This window comes from Eurypyga helias, unplaced genomic scaffold (assembly GCF_000690775.1).
Source record: "Eurypyga helias isolate BGI_N326 unplaced genomic scaffold, ASM69077v1 scaffold15026, whole genome shotgun sequence".
Classification (NCBI taxonomy): Eukaryota; Metazoa; Chordata; class Aves; order Eurypygiformes; family Eurypygidae; genus Eurypyga; species Eurypyga helias.
In genome coordinates this window covers 74267-97439 of record NW_010258691.1, presented here as the reverse complement: position 1 = coordinate 97439, position 23173 = coordinate 74267, and the positions used below count along the sequence as shown (strand labels likewise).

Sequence of the window (23173 nt, the reverse complement as noted above, 5' to 3'; positions counted from 1 at the left end):
GCGCATCGCTGCGGCTGAGCGCGTCCCGTCGGAACGGGTCTGGAGGTGGATGGTGTCAATATGTAACGTAGACCTCTGGAGTGTGGGCTGGCTCCCAAGGGCGTGGGGAGAGGCCAGGCGAGCCGGGGGCTATAAGAGCCCATCCATCCCCACGGAGGACCTGGCCGAGGGACGCGGACTGGTTGAGAGAGCAGAAACCCTGGGAAGCCCTCGCCAGTTGGGATGCGTATGGCGGCACGCACTGGGCTCGCCGTGTGCTGAGGAGTCCTCTGGTAAACCGAGTTGGCTGTGGTGTGTAGCAGCGCCGGTGTACATCTGCCAGCGTGGATGCGAGCTGGTGTCTGACAGGCAGTTTGCGAGGGGCGGCCTTTCCATCCCCTCTGGGGCAGTGAGGCTCTGGAAACAGGTAGGACTGGTTCTGCTGAGCTGACAGATCGGTACAAAGCTGGCTGGTTTATGTGCTCCCCTGGTTGATGCTTCTTGATGTGAACTTACTTTGCACAATGGAAAAACATTATTGTGGTGTCGGTAAGTTTTGTCCTGGGATTTTGTTTTGTTTCAAACTCCACTCTTGTTTCCTTGTCAGGCAGAAATGGAGGGAGATATTTCCATGGATGAGCCTCTTGCATGACTTCCAAAAGGGAAAGCAGGGGAGCATGAGAAATAGGTGGACCTGAATGCTGATAACTGAGAGGCAAATACATGTATTCAGTGTGAAAGAACTTAAAAATATTTAAACGTGGGAGCTACTGTAGTTAGAGCATCAATTAAAGTCTGATGTCATCGAAGTACAGATTCAGCTTTTTCACTGCATTTAATACAGTGCTTGTACCATCATGTCGGGACGTATGCAGGTGTTTGGATACCCTGAGTACGTTAAAAACAAGCGTAATGCATCATTGCCACTCCAGCACTCTAGGTGTTCCTTGCAAGCTAAGGGTAGCAGAAACTTCAGGTGAGAATTGCGAGAACGTTGCCTGAAAAACAAATAGAAGTGGATGTGGAATCTAATTCAGCTTAACATGAGGGATGTTACCCTTCTGGCTGGTACTGTCTTAATCTGTACCAGTGTCTTGCAAAACGGCAGCAGCCGAGTGTTAATCACACGGTGGTTGTGCTGACATCAGCGCTTTGCAGCCCTGCACCGCTCACAGAAAGCAGTGTGCTTAACCAGGCTCCGGTTGCACAAATAACAACTGCAAACTGCAAACAGTCGTATTGCTACTGTCTTTCTCAAGATTCCCTTTGCCACAGATTAATACAAGTTTCTGTGCTGAGGGCTAATGTTTCAGTTGTACTTGTGTTCTTCAGACCAATTCTTTTTCTGTGCTGCTCTGTCATCTTTAAGCCAAATTCTAAGATTTATAGAAAAGAGCTCAGTATTGTGATAAAGGTTCTTAGATAAAAGAAAATAGTTATGGCCAGACACCCCTCTCTCTCTCTCTCTCTTTATCCACATTACAACTGTTCAGTTCATTCTCTACAGTTTCTTTTTGTTGTTGGTAAGGTTTTCACCAAGCAGCACTCTTCCTCTGATTCTTATTCGCAGCGAGTACAACTCACTGAAAAGCTTTTTCTGACTAAACTTCAAGTTACTGTTTAATTCTTAGTGTTTCACTTCTCCATTTCGGTATTTTTGATGGGACAAAGTTTCCTGGAATCTGAAACAACATCCTTTGGTTTTGTGAACTGTAAGGTTCGTGGAATGGTTCCCACCTGAATCTTAAGCTCCATTGTTGGTTGTCTATTTCCAGGATCACACAAGTCTTCCCGACTGGTTCCAAGAGAAAACAAAATTGTTAAGTGCTCTTTTCTACATGTGTTTCTGCTTCTTTATTTTTTATGATTGTGTGTATCTGTACAGTCTGTGTCCTCCTTCTGCACAGACAGAAAATAGTAAAAGACGCTTCGGATCCCTCCCAAGTCGATGCACGGATTTGGTGCTGGTGCAGGCAGTGTTGGGGGTAGCAAAGATTTAGTTCCTACTGTCGGCTCTCATCCGTGCTAACTAAGCTTTTATACAACTCGTTGTTTTCAGGGAAGCATTAAATAATGTACCGTTAAAAAGCGTATTGGTATCCACAGTTCCAGCAGCAGCTTGGTTGACTGGGGTGTCTTTAGCCATGTACTGTAGCTGAGGGCTCTTGTCTCCTCACCCAGGGCTCTCAGCTCACATGCTCTCTTTAGGAGGACATCATGTCTCCAGTTAGAAAATATGCTTTATTTTAGGGAATAGGCACACAACGATGTGAAGTGAAGGAGCAACCTGCAAGAAAGGGAAGGGAAAGCCAGGTCATGTTGGCTCTTAAAAACAAACAGGGATTTGGAGATATTTTTTCACTTTGAAGTCTGTTTCTAGTGAGGAAAAAATGACGGTGGCTTTCACTTTTGCTTTACAATTGCAGAATGTAAACAGCTTGAAGTGCTTCAAAAGCCGAGATGGTTTTGCTACCTAAAATCTTGTTGTTTAACTAAAGGATGCAGAAGAAATTTGTGTTGTAAAATAGGCAGAAGCATTGGGATGTAGGAGGTCATAAGTTGGGAGCAGTTGGTTAAAGTCAGTAAAGCTGTGCAGACGTGCAGCAGATGAGGCACTGATCCAGAGTGGGTTTAGTCTTCCTATTAGGAAAGGCTACATGACCTAAGAATACAAAACCTTTTTTCCTCTCCTGCCCTGCCCTCCCTTCCTCCCCATCCAGAGTTTAGAATAGCAGAACTGAACTCAGAGTTGCCTCTGTGCCAGATTTTAGGGCGTCCAGATAAAAAAAAAAAAAAAGAAAAAAAAAAGAAAAATCAATATAACAGCCAAAATGTGTTTGCTTTCTAAAGATTACTCTTTAAACAAATATGAGTTGAGATTATTCACTGTCTATTTCCATTATTTGTGTGGTTTTCTGTAGACTTCCTTGCTTTGTCTTGGTGGAAGTGTCTTTTCTTGAAGCTGTTTGTTATTTCTACCATTTTTGCTCCAGATGGGGACAAAACAAGCCAAGTGATCCTTAATGCCCAGAAAGATGCCTATGTTAGCCCTTTCAGTGACTGCATACATGTAGTTTAAATATTTTGTGTAGAAAAATGCGGATCCTCTTTTGTGCATAGCTTATTGTTGTAGGAAGGTACCTACAAGCAGCTCTTCAACACTTTGACACCTTATGGTATGGTATGATTTCTGTCTCTCCCAGCTGTCCCCCTTGCATCGGATGCAGTCAGGGCACAGGTACCAGACTGCTGAGGAAATAAATCAGAGCTTGCATTCATAGCTGAAACATGTAACTTTTTCCAGCTACAAATGTTACACACTGTATCTTGAGGGACTGCCAGTATGTTAAAACCGTAAATCACTCCCAAAGGACCTAGAACATCAAAGTTTGTTTTACATTAGCAGACAATGTTTTTGTTATTTTGGAGCTCAAGGCTGCTGTCAGCTTTTAATTAATTGAGGGGTGGGGGGGTGGGGTGTTAGTGTTTCTCTGCTGAGATAACTTGATTACTTCTGAAGTTCCTCTGAAAAGATACTAAAAAGAAGAACTTTGATGTGTTCATGTGTGAACCAGTTTTTGTGTTCGCTGTTGCAGTGGTACTTTGGCTGAAAAGCTGCTTTTCTTCTGCAGGTAGAGTTGCCACGTGAGGGTATCTTTGTAGGAAGCTGAAGGACTTTCTTGTCATCATCTGTAAGTATGTACCCTCAAAGTAACATTTCAGTGCGTCTGTAAACTAGAACTGGCCTTTTCCAATCTCTGTAGTAACTATTCCTCAAGACTTTATGCTGTAGCTTTCATGTAGGCTTTCCATGCAAATTCGTAAGAACTACCCGAGCAAAGAGTACAGGGAGCTTGAATGGAAGCTCTGTTGTTGTCTGCTTGTTCACACCATTGCCTTCATGCAGCAGTCATTTTTTTCCATCTCCTCTGGGTTGTAAGTCAAGAAGGTATTTATTTTTCTGCTTTGCCTCTTGGGGGTCTCCCAGAGCAGAACGGTTACTGCAGCAACCTTAATGCAAAAGCTGTAGTGTGAAGATGGTCCTTGAGAGTATTTCACGAAGAAAATGGGGTAAGATCCTCTGTTTCTGTCTTACAGGGAATAAAACTGTTGAGAATCATACGTGTGGTTAGTGACAGAGCCAGGGTTTTTTGATCAACCCTTTGGCAGATTTCTCCTGCTAGAGAGGGAGGTCAGGTTGGCTGTGTGCACAGGGACTCCCGTATCATAGGAGTCATCCAAACTCCAAAGCACTTTAGGCTGGAAACTTCTAAATTCTTTGCTAGATGTTAAAGGCATGAGTCCCTGCATTCCCAAACTAGTCTTGAGAAGGTGTGAGGACAGTCAGAGTTATGGCCTAGTTATTCCTATGCCATAGATGCGGAGGTGATGGATCTCACCGTGCCAAGCAATAAGGTTGTACTTTGGGAGTCTGAGAAGTGAGTGCCAGTTTGGGAAGGGGTGGTGGGCGCAAACTGTGCAGAGACCAGACACTGTAACAGCTTATAGGAGATTTTGTGTGTGTGTGTTTAATATGGTCATGTCTTAGCATGTTTTTCAAGCACTTCACTCAGGATGTCTGAGCTGGTGGCCACGTGGTTCTCTCGTTCTCATTGAACTCTGTCAGATATTAATGGCCGAGGTCTTGACAAAGACTGTTTAATACTCAGAAAATGAAATGTTTGCCTTTTCTGTCATACAGTGCTGATGTGTGTATGACAATAATGCTTTGTGTGCTGTTCCTGTGTTATGCAGAAGCGGCAGAAGTACCACGTGGTTACTAATTTTTACTGCCTGTATGCTCTGCTGCGTGTGTTTCTTGAAGGATGGTTGAAATAAGCCTCTGTTTGAACGTGCACTTGTCTGAACAGCTCACTTGCGTTGGCAAACCTAGATCAGTCACAGTTCTAATGCTCTGTTCTCTTTTGGTTTTTTCTTTACACAGGTTCTGCCCGTACATCTGCCCTCATCAGACAAGATGGTATTTCAGAAACCACCAGATGGTGGCTGGGGCTGGGTGATCGTTGTTGTTTCCTTCTTTACTCAATTCTTGTGTTACGGATCACCGCTGGCGGTGGGAGTCTTGTATTTAGAATGGCTGGATGCTTTTGGAGAAGGGAAAGGCAAGACTGCTTGGGTTGGATCACTAGCAAATGGAATCGGATTGCTTGCCAGTAAGTGTAGCAGTATCTATCTTAAATCAAAACATTTCTTTCTAATAGATGCTTTCATCTGTGTGTGCTTTTGGGATTATACTGAAGATGGCTGAAATGATAGAATGAGGATGCTGCATTTCTGTTTTAGGTCAAGATGAGTAAGAGGATCACATTTGTAGTTCCACTATACATAAACCAGAACAATGTAATGGTAAAAGAGCAATAAAAATATTACTCTTAGATAATTCAGAATTGTTGTATTTGAATAAACTAGAAAAAACAAACTCTGGGAAATGGAATGGTAATTTTGTTGATGGGATTTTAATTTTTTTTTTAATGAGGCTTGAAGACTGATGTTTGCATTGCTATCTTTAAAATCAGAGTAAACTGTTAGTCTGAAATGGTTTAAGTGCTTTAAGAAAAAATAAAAAGGTCAGTTAATAAACGAGTTAACTCATTTTTCAGCTCAGTGAAGCCACCAGTTACCATCGGTGAAGGCTCTTTTCCACTGTTTGTTTGAGGAAGAAAATTCCCTTTGAAGCCTGGAAAGTTGTGGATAGCAGTGGCATTAAATAAAAACAACTTTACTGTAAGCTTTTCTTTAGTAAGACATTGTCCCTTGGAGAGTAACAGCAGGGTTTTAGGGAAATAAACCACCACTTTGAAAGTCCACAGGTCCATTTTGATGTTCCTCTTTTAATACTGAGCACGGGTGTTGTAGTGGGTTTTATCACTAGCTTCTGCTTTTTGAAGATTCACCATGGGAACCATTATCTTTTTGCTGAATCTGGAAAAAATTGCCTGTCAGCAGAGCAATTGCTACAGGCAAAACCAATTATGTAGCTTAATGGACAAAATGCAGTGCAGGATTCTGGGGAAATCTCTCCTTAAAAGAAAGTTGAAGTTCAAATAGCGATAGAGACCCGAATGAAGACCTCTGCTTCGTATAGCTGGCCAAATACCAGTGTCACACTCATGTTAGGGTTTTATACCACTGGGCAGAACAGAAATGGGCAAAGGCAGGTGGGTCATTAACCACAAGACGACTATATTCAGTCCCAGGGTGTAAGTGGGCAAAGGCTGCTCTTCCATCATACGTGTTTTTTATTTCCTGTTTTAAGGGCATTAACGCCTATTGTTGACAGGTCAAGACCCAAATGAACTTGAGTGAGAGAAGGAAGTGGCAGAAAAGAAGGATAAACAAGATAGTTTCTGAAGAAAAACTAGGCAGGAGGTGATTGCAAGAGAAGGGGTGACGAAAAACCCTCTCCCTGGAGACCAGAAGTCTCTGGCTTGCTCCTTGGACAAGAGCCTCAGCCCCTTTTCTCATGTCAACAACATGCTAGTTTCCAGATTTGGTGCCCTCTGTCTTGCTGCTGCTCGTAATTGTCAGTAGCGTGCTTTATAGCAAATAGAAACTTCTGTGACTGAATAATACAAATAAAAGCTACTATAGTAATTGGTTTTGGTATGGAATAATTAAATTACTTGAAATCTTGACAGGTTATGAGGAACATGGTCAGTCTACTTTTATTTTTTCAGTTTGGGATTTGGAAGCTTAATAATCATTCCTATTTTTAATGCCATCAAGGTACATTGATGGCAAGGTAATTGCATTAATGTTATCAAAGTTGACTGAAAGCAAATAGATGTCCTCTGCTTTACCTGAAAGGGAAGATCCCACTGTCTTTCAAAGCTGGATACTGACCTTAATGGTAATTCTACTTAAATTAATTGAAGGGACACTCTAAGTATCATAACATCTAACTAAAACCAGAATGTTCTTGACAAGTTACAATTTTTCATGCAGTTCTCATAGGAGACCTTTTTCAGACCTGGTCTCTAGTGTAAAGAACAGATGTTTTTTTCAGTGTAAAACCATTGAAATAACACTTTGCAAAGTTGGGCCCTTTTCATGAATATGGGAAAAGAGAATGTGCTTCTGTTCTTATTTCTGCTATTGCAGGTTCCAGTGTTATAGGCCAGATGGGACCATTGTGTGTTGTAGTCTCTGTTAAGACGATGACCAGGCTAATGGAATTTTTCTAAATTAGCCTATTTTCATGTATGGGAAGAGATACTATCTGTAACTTAATAACTCAACAATCTCTTCAAGCAAGGTGATTTCCGTAGCAATATTCCATGTGTGAATGCTAATAACAGGACAGTTTTACCCCGGAGCCTTTTGGTAGTCTCCTTGCCTTCTACTGTTCTTAACAAGGTGGTTCTAGTATTTGTTGTTCTTTCCTTTCTCCTCCTTTATTTTGGTTTCCAGTCTCTGATCTAGTTATCAAAAGACATATTTTGAATATTAGTACTCTTAAAGCCATCCATGTTGCGTGCAGAAAATTCTTGGACTTAGGCCATGTTTGATTTAGTGTCTTCCCCATCACTTATGACTTTTCTCAGTCACTGATTCCCTCCTTTAAAAGTATGCTTAGTTTTATTTTTCAGCTCATGAATAATGTTATCTTTAAGTGGTATATTTTCAAGTGCCCCTGAGTTCGCATGGTCAGTCTCTAGAGACTGCAATCCAATTACTTCTACATTTTCTTTTAAGCCTTTACCTTGATACAGTCTTTTTGCCATTGATACAAGACCCTTCCACTCTTTTAATTAAGGCACTTCTGGAGAGCCATTAAGACTCTTATGTGAGCCCCTTCTAACTTAACATCACCTTTCTGAAGCTGTAGATGCCAGACTGGACCAAGAATGGCAGTAATGGTAGGTTTGCAGCTACATACAGGCAATGAGTTAGTGTTTGTTTTCTTAAGGAAGACTTTTCTCATTGATGGCACTGGAAATCACGTTAGCTAGCTTGTTTAAGAGTGGAAGGTAGGACCAGTGACTTAGCTATATTAGGACTGTAATTTCACCAAAAAGAAGAAAATGTCCTTACACCTATGCCAGCTGGCACAGAAAAAGGTTCTGTGTGTCTTCTCCCTTCCCTCTGTACATGTAGTCTTAAAACATTTTTTGAAGTAGCTGATGCTGACGAGTCCTTTCACGTGTGCTGTGTCAGTATCCTTTCTGCAGTGTTTACTTCGGACTTGTGCGAGGGCTAAACTTAGACTCAGAGACATAGAAACCCAGTACAGCACCTTGTTTATTGAGATGAGCTTCCTGGCTGCCTGGTGTTCGATTTCTGTCCGCTTGCTCACAGCACAGACAGTGTCACTAAGGCCAATGTCCAGCCTGGAGCTGGCCTGTTCAGCTCATCAGCTGGAAAAGGGAATGGGACAGGGACCTGGCTGATCTCTTCCTTGCAAGGTGACTTGAGTTATAACTTTCTGTGGTGCGACCTTACAGTGTTTTGGCAGAAATGTGCCTAAAGCAGTGAAAGCAAAGCGTCAGTGTTACTGTACAAGGCAGCGGTGATACCTACTCTGCAAGCACAGGTGACCTAACGCTGGTCAGGCTATAGTAGATGAGGCACGTGGCTCCACGGATGATGTAGGGCTTGTTGCGTAGGAAGAAATTGGAAGAGCTTAGCATGTTCCCCTTACTAGAACAGACTAGAGGAGGATATTTATTATGTTGTTGAAGATTGTGGGTTTTTCCTACACCAAGTGTTCTTAATTTTACATCCATTTCAAGCCTGAAATTAAATTTGATCCATGTTACACTTGTTAAAAGCAAAACAAAGACCTTGGCGTCTGTAATTGGCACCACAGCTGTTTGTAGTAACAGTTGACTTCACAGTATTTGGCATGGCAGGAGACACCAGCAAAATGTCTCCCATTCCCACTCCCCTTTATTAATGGAGAAAGAACAAAAGGAAGATTCTTCCTTGAAAGGCATGTCTTAAATTAATGGGGTATTTCTGCTGCTCTGAGGCATTGTGTTAAATGTTTCAAAAGCTTCATTTTGTGTTTTCAAGCAATATTTTTCCAACTGTAAAAAAAAAAACCAAAACACAAAACCCAAACCTTCTGCAGCAACTACATATTTTTGGACGAAAGCCTTGCACATGGATGTCCCTCACTGTAAACTATGGAAGGTGTACATGGGTTGTGGGGAGGGGAGGGGGTGTCCCAAAGATTCCTCCGAAGAGGAGCCCAGCTCGTTTAACAACTTTATCAGAAAGGAGCAGTCTTTTCAGTCAGCGGGGAGTGGGTTGCTGTCCAGTGCAAAAGGGCATGTTCTGATCTATCTTCTTATCCGAAGCGCAAACACTTGGAGAATATAATAACTTATTATGCCCTGGTTTTAGCAATTCATTTATTATGCAAAAAATGTTCTTGTGCTCTGTGCAGTGGGTTTTACATGCAGCCCATGGGTTTGCTTCTACTCCAGGGTTTCAACAGGCTCAGACGGATACCAACAAGGAGGGTGGGTCAGATTAATGCAGGCGATAAGAAAAAGAGCTCAGTTGTCCAGTATTGTTTGTTTAGCAAAAGACTTCGTGGGTCTGTGAGGTGAAGGAGGGATGACCCTCTAGAAGAGCGAGTGGAGGAAGTGAATGCTAGTCTGCAGAATGTTTCTCTTCACGCATGGAAGAGAGTGCTAGTTCTTGACGTCCGTTAAACAAAGCAACTTTGTACCTGTCAGGAGGACGGATGATTGTGGTAGTTATAAAGTTCCTGTGAGCAGCAGATGGCTTGTTTTCACACCTTGGGAAGGCCTCACTGTCGCATCCAGGTCTCGCTGAGGGTGAAGTCTTTTATTCAAAAAAAACCTTAATGAAAGTATCAATGTACAGATGATTCCTTGTAGGAGTTCCTCCCCTGGACTCTCTGCATGGAGATCTACTGAGAGCCCATCTTCTTTCTGCTGCTTCTTCCCATTTTGTCTAGGGATCCTCTTGACGGATCAACTGTTTTATCACTGGCTGCCAAGCCCTGACAGGTTGTGTGCAGAAGAGCAGTGGCTGTCCCTGTGCTGCCTTCTGAGTCCTTCAGAACAATACAGTTTTCTTCCTAGAATTAGCTGTCGTTCTCATGGAATGGGCTGATATTTTTTTTAGATGGAGTTTGGCCTAGTTTTAAGGTACATCATTTGGAAACAAAAAAAGCCACAGGGATTTTATTTGTAAAAGAGGTTAATATTTATCAATGTTTTCAAATATTACTCTAATACCAGTGCTAACCCCTGGAGTTGCTTGGCAAACTGAACGAAATGCTGCCTTAAAAGCTGTTTTCCATGTTTACTATTGAGGATTGCCACCAGGATTTTGTTTTTGTTGTTCATGTTACGGTGAGATGTACATTATCAGTGGAAGGATTGTTCTGAAAGAGAGTCAAAAAATGAAAACCCTTACACTGCCTTACACAGAAGAGCTGTTCCCTGTGCGGCTGAACGTAGACTCTCGCATTCTTCAGTGTCCGCTTTGAATGAAATCCACAGGGCAGGAGTTCACAGGGCAGGTCTCAGTCCCACTGTGGGAAAGTTGGATGTTTGACCAGAATTAACTGCCTTGAACCCATTGTGCTTGAATTACTTGTGGAGAATAACATGTTTGTGTACAGTGAACTCCTGTGCAAATACCATGGTAATAACCAAAGGTACTGTGCGTGGTGGGGAAAAAAATGCCAGCTCTTTGGGAAACGGAGAAAGAGAAGCAATGTGAGGAGGCAGGGAAAAGAACAAAGATGCTGGCTCTCATGGGGGGTTTCTTCTGTGACATTTTTCTAGCAGTACGATGAGAGGAGTGTGAAAATAGGGCCTGGTGTGAAAGGGAAGATGGAGCCGGTTTTCTTCCCATCCTGAAGATCTATAATAACTATTTTAATACTTATACTGGCACCCCTTCTTATAAACAGGGTCACTGCTGAGCTGCCAGATCTCCTGCTGTGTGAGATGACACATTAATACTGAACTTATTGGAGTAGGTCCTTCGGCTTTGTGCAGGTTGTTTTCCATGTCAGAGCAAAAAGATCTCTTTGTACTTTCTGTTCTCCTTTGGGATTATTTTTCTAAGTGGGAGAAGCTGGAAGAGCATCTCCTTGGACCCTGTCACAGATGCTTTTGATGGTGTTCCAAGGGAGAGTGTCCTTGTCAGATTATGAAGACATATTCCTCAGCTCTGTCTCACGTGTTCTGGCTCGGGGTCAGAGGGTCCAGCTTCACCTCAGATCCTCTAGTAGCAAGCAGTGCCGTCTTTACCAGTACCACCAGCCCAGGCTGGACAGACACCTCTGAAGGCAGCTCTGTCAAAATAAGAGAGCAGGTGGAAGGGAAATACTGTTTGTTTTAGCAAGGTAGTGGGTGAGAAATAAAGAAAAGAAAGAGTGCAAATTCCTCTGCTTAATTGAATTATGTTAGCACTACCTAATGTTCTTTTCGTGTAGAAGAATTTTTTATGTAATACAGATTCAATCCTTTGTTTATTTTTAAATCCCGTGGTTTTAGGAAACATACCAATCTTAATTTGCCAGTTCTAGTGGTTAATTCTAAGAATCAGCAACGATCTAACACTCTCAGCTTTTGTTCTCGACAAGTTGCTCTGCCCAAGTTATTCTGGCCTGCTTTCATTGCCACAGCGTGCTGACTCTTGAGAAGCAACGAGTGCTTACATCTTCCTTTTTCATCGTTTCCAAAATCCAAATACACCCCACTTCCTCAGAAGATTTTTCTCGTCTTCTTTTGACTCTTTTCCTGGATAAGCCCCAATCCAGACTCGTTTCCCTTTACGTTCCCTAGGCAGATAGCTCTGACATAGGGCAGCAGTTCTGACCTGCCTTGCCTTTGAGGATCGTTTCACCTGCTAACGAATCTGCACCCTGCCTGCCAGAACTGCTTGTCCCGTGGCCGGTAACCACAGGAAAACCTTGCCTGCATTCCCAGCTGCTAGCTCCTGTCTGCAAACCTAGGCAAGCACCCTCCTCAGCTCCAACCGTCGTTCACCTCGGATCACCCCTGTGGGCTCACCTCCCGCCTGCTGGGAATCTCGGTTGTGCGGGAGTCAGGAAGGACCACCCTTAACAAACAGCAGGCTCCATAGCTAGCGCATTTGCAGATTGTATCAACCGCGGAACGTCTTTGTAGTGCTGCAGAGGAGGTACAAAGGTGGTGAGGGGCTGTGGTGGTTTGGCTGGTGTGCAAATAATGTCATTCACCTGTGTCTCTGAACTTCTTATCTCCGAGCGGCTGAGCTTAGGGTCTCGGGGGTGATGCATGTCTGTGTGTGAATGTTTGGAACTGCAGGGTTGGCGATGAGAGACTGTCTTTTTTTGCAAGCCAAGTCCCTTGCTGGTTGCTTATTTATGCAGGGCACCAGGCTTGCACGCTACTTCAGGCTGAAAGGTGTATTCCAGGTCACACAACTGAAAATGAGCGCTTGTTCTGCAGCTTCTCCGAGGGGAACTGGCTGAGGAGAGGCAGAGTACGAGTGTTGCCTGCACTTTGTTCTTGTTTTGTAGAACTAACCAACCAAGAAATACTGGGGGAGGTAGAGAAGGGGAGAATCCTCTTCCGAACTTCATGAACGTTGCTCTGGACTTTATCAGTAAATGCCTTGTGTTTTCCGTAGTTTTGCAGTAGAAACCGAGGGAAGGTTGTTTGGTAAAATGCTGACTAGCCCCTGATTTTCTATGGAATTAAATATGGAAGAGTAGGGTTTGGTTTTATCTGTTATATGAGCACATATTTCCTCTCTGTAAGCACCAGGTGGCATTCTTACCATGATTCTGATCAGAAATTACTGTTTTCCATTTCAGTTTTATAAATCTTATCTTATGTCAAGACGAATACAGACGCTGTCTCTTCTGAAACACAGCTTTTGGGCTTTGTCAAAAAATCCCTGCTTGGTTAAAGCCTGGCTGGTGGTCTAACTTGTTTTGGTACCTGAGGAAGATTCTTCTCAGACCTTTTGTACAAGTCCTTAGGTGTGTAGTGACAGTGGTACAGTCTAGCATGTATGTGTCCTGTGTTTAAAGGATGTTTTGCTCACTCTCTCCCAACCCTGGTGTGATTTCATGGTCTTGATGTCAGTTTCTCCTTGAGCAAAAACCTTGCAAGCCTGATCTTGTATGTTTTTATAGCCAACTCTTTTAAAGAACCTTGTAAAAATGAGTACTCTGAATTGCTGTTCAATGTTATGCATTTAAATAATTATTGTAAGAAACGCTTCCATAATCTGAGATTTTTTTAGAAGTTCTTCCTGGTGCTGGTATTTACTAGGAATGTTTTTCCTGTCTTTTTTCTAGGTCCTGTCTGCAGTATATGTGTATCATCTTTTGGAGCAAGACCAGTAACAATCTTCAGTGGCTTTATGGTGGCCGGGGGCCTCATGATGAGCAGTTTTGCACCTAACATATACTTTCTGTATATTTCTTATGGGATTGTTGTTGGTAAGAAACATCTCTTCATATAAGACTTAATCTTTATTATTTTTGAGGCTTGGTTTCTGAATCTGAAGTGGGAGAGTGGCTGACAGAGGCAGCAGTAGACTGGGACTTGATTTATCAAAGAATACTTTACTTTGAGGCAGGGAGGGCTGTTGCACAGGCAGGCTGTTACCATGTAGTGCAAGATGAAGGCAATGCATATGTTCACCAGGGTTTGAAGACAGTTTGTCTCTGTTGACGTGATTGTTAGAGTTGGAGAAGCTGAGGTTTTACCTAAACATTCATTGTCAAATGGCCTGTGCCAGGAGCCCGGGCACCTCGCTGGCTGTGGACCCAGCAGGTGCTGGCTTGGGCACAGGCCAGGCAGCCACTGAGCCCGCCACAGCTCTGCTGTTCTCGGGGGCAGCCGCTGGACTGGAAGCTAGGTCAGCCTCCCTTCCATGCAGCACAGAACCCACGCTGGTGAACTCCTCAAACCCAGGCTGCTGCACGCAGGTTCTGCAGCCAGTGGTGGCTGGGGGAGAGGGAGGTGGGACAGTGCAGGCGGCCAAAAGGGGGTGGCAGAATGAGGGTGGCGTGGCTGGTGCTGAACCAGAGTAAAAACGTACCTCTCAGCCCAGGGTACCCTACTGTATTATCTGGACAACAAAAAAGGCATTTGTTTCCCAGAGTATACTGCCTGCTTTATTTATAATTTTTTTTCTCAAGGGCTTGGATGTGGCCTTTTGTATACTGCAACCGTTACCATCACTTGCCAGTATTTTGACAAACGTAGAGGCCTTGCACTTGGTCTGATTTCAACAGGTGAGACTCTTGTCATTCTGTCTAACTTTTCAACTCTGATACAGCTGCCATTACCCTGGCAGTAAAACCCAGGAGATTATATTTTTCTCAGTTACTTCCTGAAGTACTGTTTAAGGCAAAGCATCCGTAGCAATGGACAGGTGAAATCAGGCTTCAGATCAAATAGCTACTACGCTTGCAGGTGTATGGTATAGGTTATCCATATAGATGAGAAAAGGGTATTCACTAAAATGAAAGCAGACTCGTGAGTATCTTGGGCTGTATGCTGCTGGTAATAAGAGGAGAAACTTCCCATAGAGCTCTCTTCTCCCTCTTCTTTCTTACACAAGATCAGGGGTGAGAAAGAGATTGAAGATGCAAGATATAAATGCTGGATCACTGTAACCTCGCATTTGCTGTGTCTTTAAAAGCGTAGTTGAAGTCTGGGTTTACATTTTCAATACTCTCTTCATTTGCAGTCTAAAAGGAGACTAAATTCTGAAGTCTTCCAAAAGCTCATTCCAGCTTTTTGTCCATATATGTTAAAGGGATCCTGGAAAAACAAACGTCTGCTAATACAAGGAAAACCCTCAAGCAGCTGTTAGTGAGGAGAGACCTGGTCAGTACAGTCAGTGTGGTGAGGGATTAATGCCAATCCACACCAGTGGAGTAAAGGGGAACTTCTGCAGAAATGTTCCTTGGAATAATTTTCAGCAGCTTTTGTTGGGATTTCAAGTAGTTTGCCTTAAAGCCTTACTGAGCCCTGCTTAATTTTAGTACCTGGAAGAGAAAATAAGTCTGAATTTTATAATTATTTTTTCCTGTGCTTAGCACTGAAGTATATAAATGACTTTAACGTAACATAGAGACACTCTTCAGCAAATCACTTTAATTTAAAGTTTGTCTTTAAAATGAGTTGAAAAACCAATACTCTGTATGTGGGAGTGGACATTATAATGAATCTATGCTCACTTCTACCGAGAGCTTTTTTAAATTTGTGGGATTGCATAAAATGCTTGAGTTCACAGCAGTTGCTTACTCTTCAGTGTTTTTTTTTCTGAATAGCCAAATTTCTCAAAGGCATGTTTGGCCCTGCAGAGCTTCAGAAAGGCCTTTGGAATAAACTCACCCCCTTCTTTAAATGCCAAGCCACCAAGGGCTGTTTCTGGGAGGGCTCTTGGCAAGCCCCGGGTCTGTGTCTGTCTTAGAGGAGGAAGGTGGCAGTGAGGAGGAGAAAGGGGAAAATGGTGGTGTGTGAAATTCTAACTGGGCTCACTCAGAATGCTACCTGGAAGGTATGTCACTGCAGGGCAGAAGGATGGCTTAACAGTTCTTTGGTGTTTTTCATCATATTGAAGTAGTGATCCTACTAGATTCTAAAGTGTCTGCTAGTGTTAATCATCATAAATTGTTCAGATATGTTGAAAGACTTTTTATTTTGTGCATGCTCAATAAAGAAATCATCACTTCAAGAGGGATGATAACTTACCAGTTCATTAGACTGGGGAGAGAGGAGCACAACTGACTGACCACTCCTATAACAGTATATTTGTAGCTGCTGAAATGTAGAATTTTGTTAGTGTTGAAGAATGTTCTCAGTTCTTCAGATTAAACTAATCTTATTTTCCTTTTATAGGCTCAAGTGTTGGACTCTTTATATATGCAGCATTGCAAAAAGAGCTTATTGATCTGTATGGACTGGATGGCTGTCTGCTAATAGTTGGTGCTCTGTCTCTAAATATATTAGCGTGTGGCAGCCTGATGAGACCACTGGAGTCATCTGATTCCCCTCCACCAGAAAAGACGTGTGTAGACAAAGTCCCAGATCAATATTTTGTTTACCATGAAAAAGAAAAGACTCTTGAAGAAAATATAAGCATCCTTGAAAAGGGCTACGTGGATGAAAAATGTGCGAACCATGTGCCTGATTACAAACAGGATAGCGTTTTAAATAAGAATGTATTAAGCTCAATAAATGTAAATGAGAGAGACACTTACAAACAGAAGGTTGTAGAACGTACAAACTTCTGCAAGCAACTCGCCAAAAGGAAGTGGCAGCTCTATTTGAACTACTGGGAGGAAACAGTGGTGCTTTTTAAAAACAAAGTGTTTTCAGCTCTCTTTGTCACCATCTTGCTCTTTGATATTGGTGGATTTCCTCCATCTCTGCTCATGGAAGATGTAGCAAGAAGTGCAAACATTAATGAGGATGACTACCATATGCCCCTTATTTCCATTATAGGCATTATGACTGCTGTTGGCAAGCTTACCTTAGGAATACTGGCGGATTTTAAGTGGGTTAACACTTTATATCTGTATGTAACTACCTTACTAATGACAGGAGTGGCCTTGTTTGCAATTCCGTTTGCCAAAAGTTACCTTACATTAGCGATGCTTTCTGGGTTTTTGGGTTTTCTGACTGGGAACTGGTCAATTTTTCCTTATGTAACAACAAAGACTGTGGGGATTGAGAAGCTGACTCACGCGTATGGGATACTGATGTTCTTTGCTGGACTCGGGAATAGCCTCGGACCACCGATCGTAGGTAAGGGCAGAGGAGCGAAAATGAACGTGCGCTTGTCTGGACCAGACAGAATTAATTTGCATGCCTGTATTTCTCCTTGGTCCTAATAACAATGCAAAGATGAAATCAAAATCTTCAACAAAAATTAAAGCCTGTTTTGCTTGAGCTGGCCAAGCTGACTGTGTTCAGGTTTTGGCCGAGTGGTCAAACCGTGGTTTAGACGTGGCCTTTCGTTGTTGGGTTTTTATCGTGACGTTTCTCTAACTCACAGCACTTTGTGAACTCCTCACTGATGCGTTTCTCTCTTATTTTCACCCTCAGGTTGGTTTTATGACTGGACGCAGGAGTACGACACTGCATTCTATTTCAGTGGGTTTTGTGTCTTACTGGGTGGGTTCCTCCTGCTGTTGGCGGCGTTACCCTGCTGGAATGCCTGTACCGACCAGAGCTCAAAGCTGCCTCCAAATACTTACTCCTACAAAGTTGCATCTAGCGCTTAGGTGACAACTGGAAAACACTTTGTGCTTTTTTTTTATATTACATAGCAAAGTATTTTAGTAATTTTCCACTTATTTATGAAGCCCCAAAATCCTCTTCCACTAGAAAAATTCCATTGTCGCTGCTTGTTCAGTTTCTTCTTATTTCCTTTTTATTGTATTTTTAAGAACAGTCTTATTTTGTCTACTATGCCCTGTGTTTTCAGCCTTCGTCTGCTGTCGTGTCCTTTCACCCTCTAAGGGGTATATTCTGCTGTATTACCAGCTGTACTTTTGGGGATTTTTAAGGGGGGTGGTGCAGAGGGGTGAACACTTTGAAGCAAAAATGGAGGCCTGTTCCTTACAGGAGAAGGCTGGCATTTCTGTCGCCTTTTATAGGTCTCCGGGTTGCACAATCCTGACTTTGCAGAAGAGCAATTTGCCTTATTGGAATGTAATACCGTGGCAAGGTGCTTAAAACATCATGCTTAGAGTAACTTTCTGTCTTTTCAAATTTCTCCAATTTACAATGAAGTGCCAACTGGGGGAGGGAAACGAGGGGGAACAAAACCAACCGTGTGTTGCGTAACTGAAGTGAACTTTATGATGAAAGTAAAGTTTCTTACTACCACTGTAACTGAGAATTACGTTTATAAATATTGCACATTTTGTGAAGTCTGTTTATAAAACTGTTGAACCAAAACCTTTTAAACCAAGGAATAAATATGATTGTTGAAACCATGAAAAGCAATGCTGACTTGGTTATGCGAGTTCATAATCTTTAGCTCGGAGATGGAGATGTGCTCGCAGAAGTCCATGGGTGACTGTTTCTAAGCAAGTCACGCGCAGTCTGGCAGTACTGGGGGCATCTCTTTTTGCTCAAGTACAGTTTAGTAGGTTGAACCTGCTGCAAAGAGCCTAGTAGTAGAACTTTCAACAAGGTGCTGGGAAAGCTGCCTGGCAGAAACAGACCTGAGATTTATTGGTTGACAGCTGGCTCAACATGAGCCAGCCGTGTGCCCAGGTGGCCAAGACGGCCAGCGGTATCCTGGCCTGTACCAGAAGTAGCATGGCCAGCAGGGCTAGGGAAGGGATCATCCCCCTGTACTCGGCGCTGGTGAGGCTGCTGTTGGCTTTTCGCTGTTGTTTAAGCCGAGGTTGGCGTGACTGGGGGGAATGCTGGGTGAGGCTGAAGTGTTCCCTGAGCCAGGCAGGTGTTGCAGCGAAGGCAGGATGGCTCGGTCAGCTCCGTGCTACCCTGTGCAATACCATTTGCTTTTGTAGCTGCTCCCACACCGAAGATGTGTCCGGTTGCTGTTGTGTAGTAGTTACAGACATCTCCTGTCCATCTGTGGCACATGCTGTGTGCTTTTGGCTTCTTGTGGTAGGTTTGAAGTTTGGTGGAGCACGTTGGGAAGCCTTGGGTGAGGCAGTTCTTCGTCCTGAGCTACATCCTGTGTGGCTGCCTGCAAGTGCCCAAGTAGTTGTCAGTAGAACCATGTACCTCAAACATCTGCTGTGATTCTGGCTCATAAATAATCCTTAAGAGAAAAAACAGGCATATAATGAGCAACCTTTATTGTCAGAGTGCTATGCACAGTTACTGTGCTTGCACACCTCATTAAGCAAGAGCGGTGTAACCTCTGAGTGAGGCAGACATAAGTGCAAGTCATGTTCCCTCTTCTGGTCCAAGGTAGGAAAATCCAGCTTGGCTTCCGAGAGTTTTTGCTGACTTTCTGGGATTCATTTCTGTTTGTATTTGACAAAACCAAAGATGCAGTTAGTTTCTATCTATTTTTTCCTCCATTTGTCCACTGGGTGTAACTACCGTGTGGGTTTTTATCCTGGACAGCTTTTTCAGTGCATGTGGGGAAAAAAAACCCCTAAGTGTTCAATATAGGGCTAAATGCAACTCCAGTTTCAGATGGGAGGCCTGGGTATCTGATGTGGGTTTGCACCCGTTTTATGTGCTGTATGGCCGCTGTGGTCAGGTTTCACCGTATGCATGTAGAAGTAGCACCATGTTTTGCACATCTTAAAGAAACTGCAGTCATAGGCTGGATATATTCAGGGTTTGTGTGCCACCAGATTAACATCTTTTAAAATCTCTCCCTGACAACAATACATTCTGAATGCTTCGAAGATGAAACTGATGCCTGTTTGAAAAAATTCAGCTGCAATTAAGCTTATTATTATTATTGCCCAGTAATTACATATTGGGCAATATGTAGCACACTTTTGCAATGGAAATGGGGTCTGCTTTCAGGCAGCCTGATATGTTTGGAAATATGTCTTGTGATCTGTGAGAGTTTCCTGACATAACCCTACCCATCCGTGAGGGAAGAGCCCTGGCTGTTCAAGAATTTCCTATTGCCACTGCAGCCAAGATGCGTTAGGACTCCTAGCCAGTTAGTTAGGCACTGTGACTACTAATCTTGACTTTAATTGATAAACGAGACCTAAGATTTAATATTTCAGTTTGGCTTTTTACTCCTGTAGTTTTGCAGGGTTCCTTTCCAAAAAGAGGTTTCCAGAAATGCTGTGACTTGACTATTTTCCAAGAGCCTTTCCTCCTTCTGTCTGGCATGTTTCATTCAAATCAGCCCATGGATTCCAGTGTTTTTTCAAAGGTGGCAGGAGAGGTACAATGTGATTATCTGTGCCTCATTTGCTTGAAAAGTAGCTCATTATCATTAACAGGGTGGTAGAGGTAGGTAGATACACAGTTCTGCCATGTAGAATTCAATTCTGCATCCTCTTGAGTTTTATAGTCCCTGACAAACAGATCTGGGAACACAAGGAATGAGATGCTGAAATAGTTACTCTGTTGTAGAAAAGAAGTTGTTTATTGCATAAATTAATTGGTTACTGTGGAGTCAGTCATGAATAGAACATTTGTCTTATTTGCAGATCTTAAGAAAATGTATCGTAGTTACCAGCACACAAGACGACTGAAACTGCTAAGTTGTATTAGATCTAAAATCGATTCTGTGCCTTGCTCAGTTGACGGTCGTTATGGTTAGCGGCAAAGACGGATTGCATTCCTTTGGTAGCCCTTAGTTTGTCTACATCATGCTGGTACTGAACTCCTGCGTCACGTACTGACCTTGCTCAGTGTGCTGAGCAAGGGCTACCGACCACATGCTATAAAAATGGGTTGAGATGTTCGCGTAGCATTAACCTGAAGATGTCTGAAACGAGCGAGACACTGAAATTCTCAGCCAGAGCTACAGAACTGGAACGAAATATGATTAGTGTGAATGCAGATTGCTCAGCTGCTCTGCCTGCAGATGCTCAAGACTTCGTATAATGAGGAATGGGAGTCTTGTGCACATGTGATAAGGAGTTGAAGACAGGACAAATCTTTTGGCTCCGGGGTCTCACTGCTTTGCTTTCTCTGGATCTCCTGTGTCAGGTGCAACTCCTGTGCTGTGCACGTGCTGTTTGTGAGCTAGCGTGAGAGAGGGGAGGATCACACGCTTGGAGCATGCGATTCAACACGCGGCTGCCTCCAGTCTCTGCGCTTAGCATGCAGCAAGGAGTGTCGTGCAACGCTCAGTCCTTGAATACGTACCTCGGGAGCCTTCAGGGGAGCATCCCAGTGCCGCTCCAGAGGGATTAAGTCCAGTGAGTTTTCCAGGTCGTAGAGTCAAGTTGTGTTTTCTGCCAGCGGAAGTGTTTGCTTGAATTACCCAATTGCATTACTGGCGGTGCTGTGTTGTAAACCCACCTGGGGAACCCCTGGGAATGCTTCCATTTGCCATGGAGATCAGCTCATCGTTCTTACCGGGCAGGCTCACGTGTCACTGCCTGCACAACTGCCGTGGTGTGCCGGAGCACACGGGTGGGATGGTGTTCGGAGCAATTCCTTGGTAAGCCGCCTTCGCAGTTGTGCCCCTGTGCGTTGCCCCGCTGCCTTTGGCTCCATCCTGCTTCTCACAGATAAACTTGCAAAACCATGTGCTTTCAGTTCAAATTAAAGTTGTTTCCCCTCCCGCTGCCATTTCTCTCGTTGCAGGCTGAAACTCGCTTCCCTCCTTCCCTGGTGTCACAGCTCGAGTTGAAAAGTAAACGTTTTCAGTGATGAACAGCAGTGACTAGGAGGTGTTGCTGAGTAACCAGATGAGTACCTCTACTCCCTGTTTTGTAAATGGCCAGTGCTCTGACCAACTCTGCATTTACCGATTATATCTGAATTGTGTGGGGTTTTTGTGGTTACATCTTGAGTGTTTGATATATGATGCGTGTATCAAGTTGTATTGGGTCACGCTCTCTTCTTTTGGAGTCAAATGACTTTGCTCTTTAATTAAAATGTCCCTGGGTTGGCGCGGCTGTCTCCCTGCTCTGCATTACTTGGGGGACCATCTTTGCAAATCAGGATAACTGAAATCATCTGGTATGTCTTGAATTACAACGTGAGAGAACCGGTGTACGAGGTTATGCAAGGGTTCATTACAAATGCTTCAATTAATGTTTGCTTCGATTAAAACAGGGTTATGTGGAGGTGCTGCCAGGGGAACAAGGGACAAAACAAGTACATGCACGATACTGGGCTTGACAGTCTGATATCTCCCCAGGCACCATCCATGACAGGTAACAATTAAGTAGTCATTGTTTTGGATGCATGTGTGACCATTTTGGCTGTCAAAAAGATTCCTGGGAGAGGGAGATGGGGAAGAGGGAATTCCCACTGAACACACCAGGTTCCTTGTTGCTTCAGAAATACGAGGCTTGAATTTATGTATGAAAGACCAAATTGCTGAAAACAGGGTTTCATAATCTCACCTGGAACTGCAAAACTTGCTGGAGCTGCTGCTGCCATCTCAGTTTCTCTGGAGGGAAGATCTTCCTTTTGAGTGTCTTCCACCTTTTTTTTGAGTTTTCCCTCATTTTGCTCGAGGAGTATCACAGGACTGCAGAAGGCAGAGTTAATTGCACCTCACAGACAGGAGCAACTCACTGGAGACAATGTTGAGTCAGTAAGGACCGAAGGTACCGACATTCTACGCCACTGCAGAAATACAAGTAAGAACCTGCTTCTGCCTGAGTTTTACACAGGGTAGGGCAGTGCCCATGGTGCAGGAAGATGCTGAAGCCTCCACTTACTGTAATACTCGGGTTTTTTGTCCCAAACTCAGGTGTTGTGTAAGAAGAACCTGCTTCTGCCTGAGTTTTACACAGGGTAGGGCAGTGTCCATGGTGCAGGAAGATGCTGAAGCCTCCACTTACTGTATTACTCGGGTTTTTTGTGTAAGCTAGAGGCAGAGAGGAGGCAAGGACTAACCATATTTTATTTCTTTACAGCTCTTCAAAGATCTCTTCAGAGAGGTAATCTTGTGTTGAAACTGTATTATTTGTGCAAAATGGCAGTGTATGGTGGCAGAGATAATTGCTTCAGCTAGAGATCCATAGGCCTAGAGCTGAAGCTGGAAGCTAAGTATCCACTCAGCCTTGGGAAGCAGTCAGTAACTGGTGACCAGCTTGTGGATGGAGCCTGACAGGAGATCTGTCTTCTTGGGAGGAGGATTTGGGATGCAGAAACTGGTCTAGTACTTGTAGCTTTTGCTAAGACTAGTCCAACAATTCAATTTCTTGATGAAAATTAGCAGATAGGGAACAAACCATGATTACAAAATTTTGTGTTGCTTTGTGTTTTGCTTTTCAGCTTCCTGTTTCTTGGAGAAATAAACCTGGGATCAACCAAGCTGAAAGAAAATTGTGCTTAGTTTCTATTTCCTGTTTACATTTAAATTTATATTCAATCAATCAACCGAGTCATGTTACCTAACTATTGTTGCTGTAGTGCCTTAGCATAAAATCCAGGTGCCCTTAACCGTGTATGAAAATACCTGCAGCAGAGGCCAAATCTGATTTGAGTCAGTCTGCATCCCAGTGCCACTGCAGTGTTAGAAATACTAAGTTCTGGTGCTGTAACCCACTTTGAAGGGGGTCAGATGCTGCATAAGA

At 43.4% G+C, this 23173-nt stretch overlaps 1 protein-coding gene across 1 annotated transcript; it reads left to right on the top strand.

Annotated features, from left to right (window-relative positions):
- The first annotated feature begins 4957 nt into the window (after nucleotides 1-4957).
- SLC16A9 (solute carrier family 16, member 9) lies at nucleotides 4958-17388 on the top strand. Its single transcript, XM_010154451.1, has 5 exons — nucleotides 4958-5153; nucleotides 13283-13426; nucleotides 14132-14227; nucleotides 15843-16751; nucleotides 17052-17388. The coding sequence occupies exons 1-5, from the start codon at nucleotides 4958-4960 to the stop codon at nucleotides 17228-17230; spliced, it is 1524 nt and encodes a 507-aa protein (XP_010152753.1). The 3' UTR covers nucleotides 17231-17388.
- Nucleotides 17389-23173: the final 5785 nt, after the last annotated feature.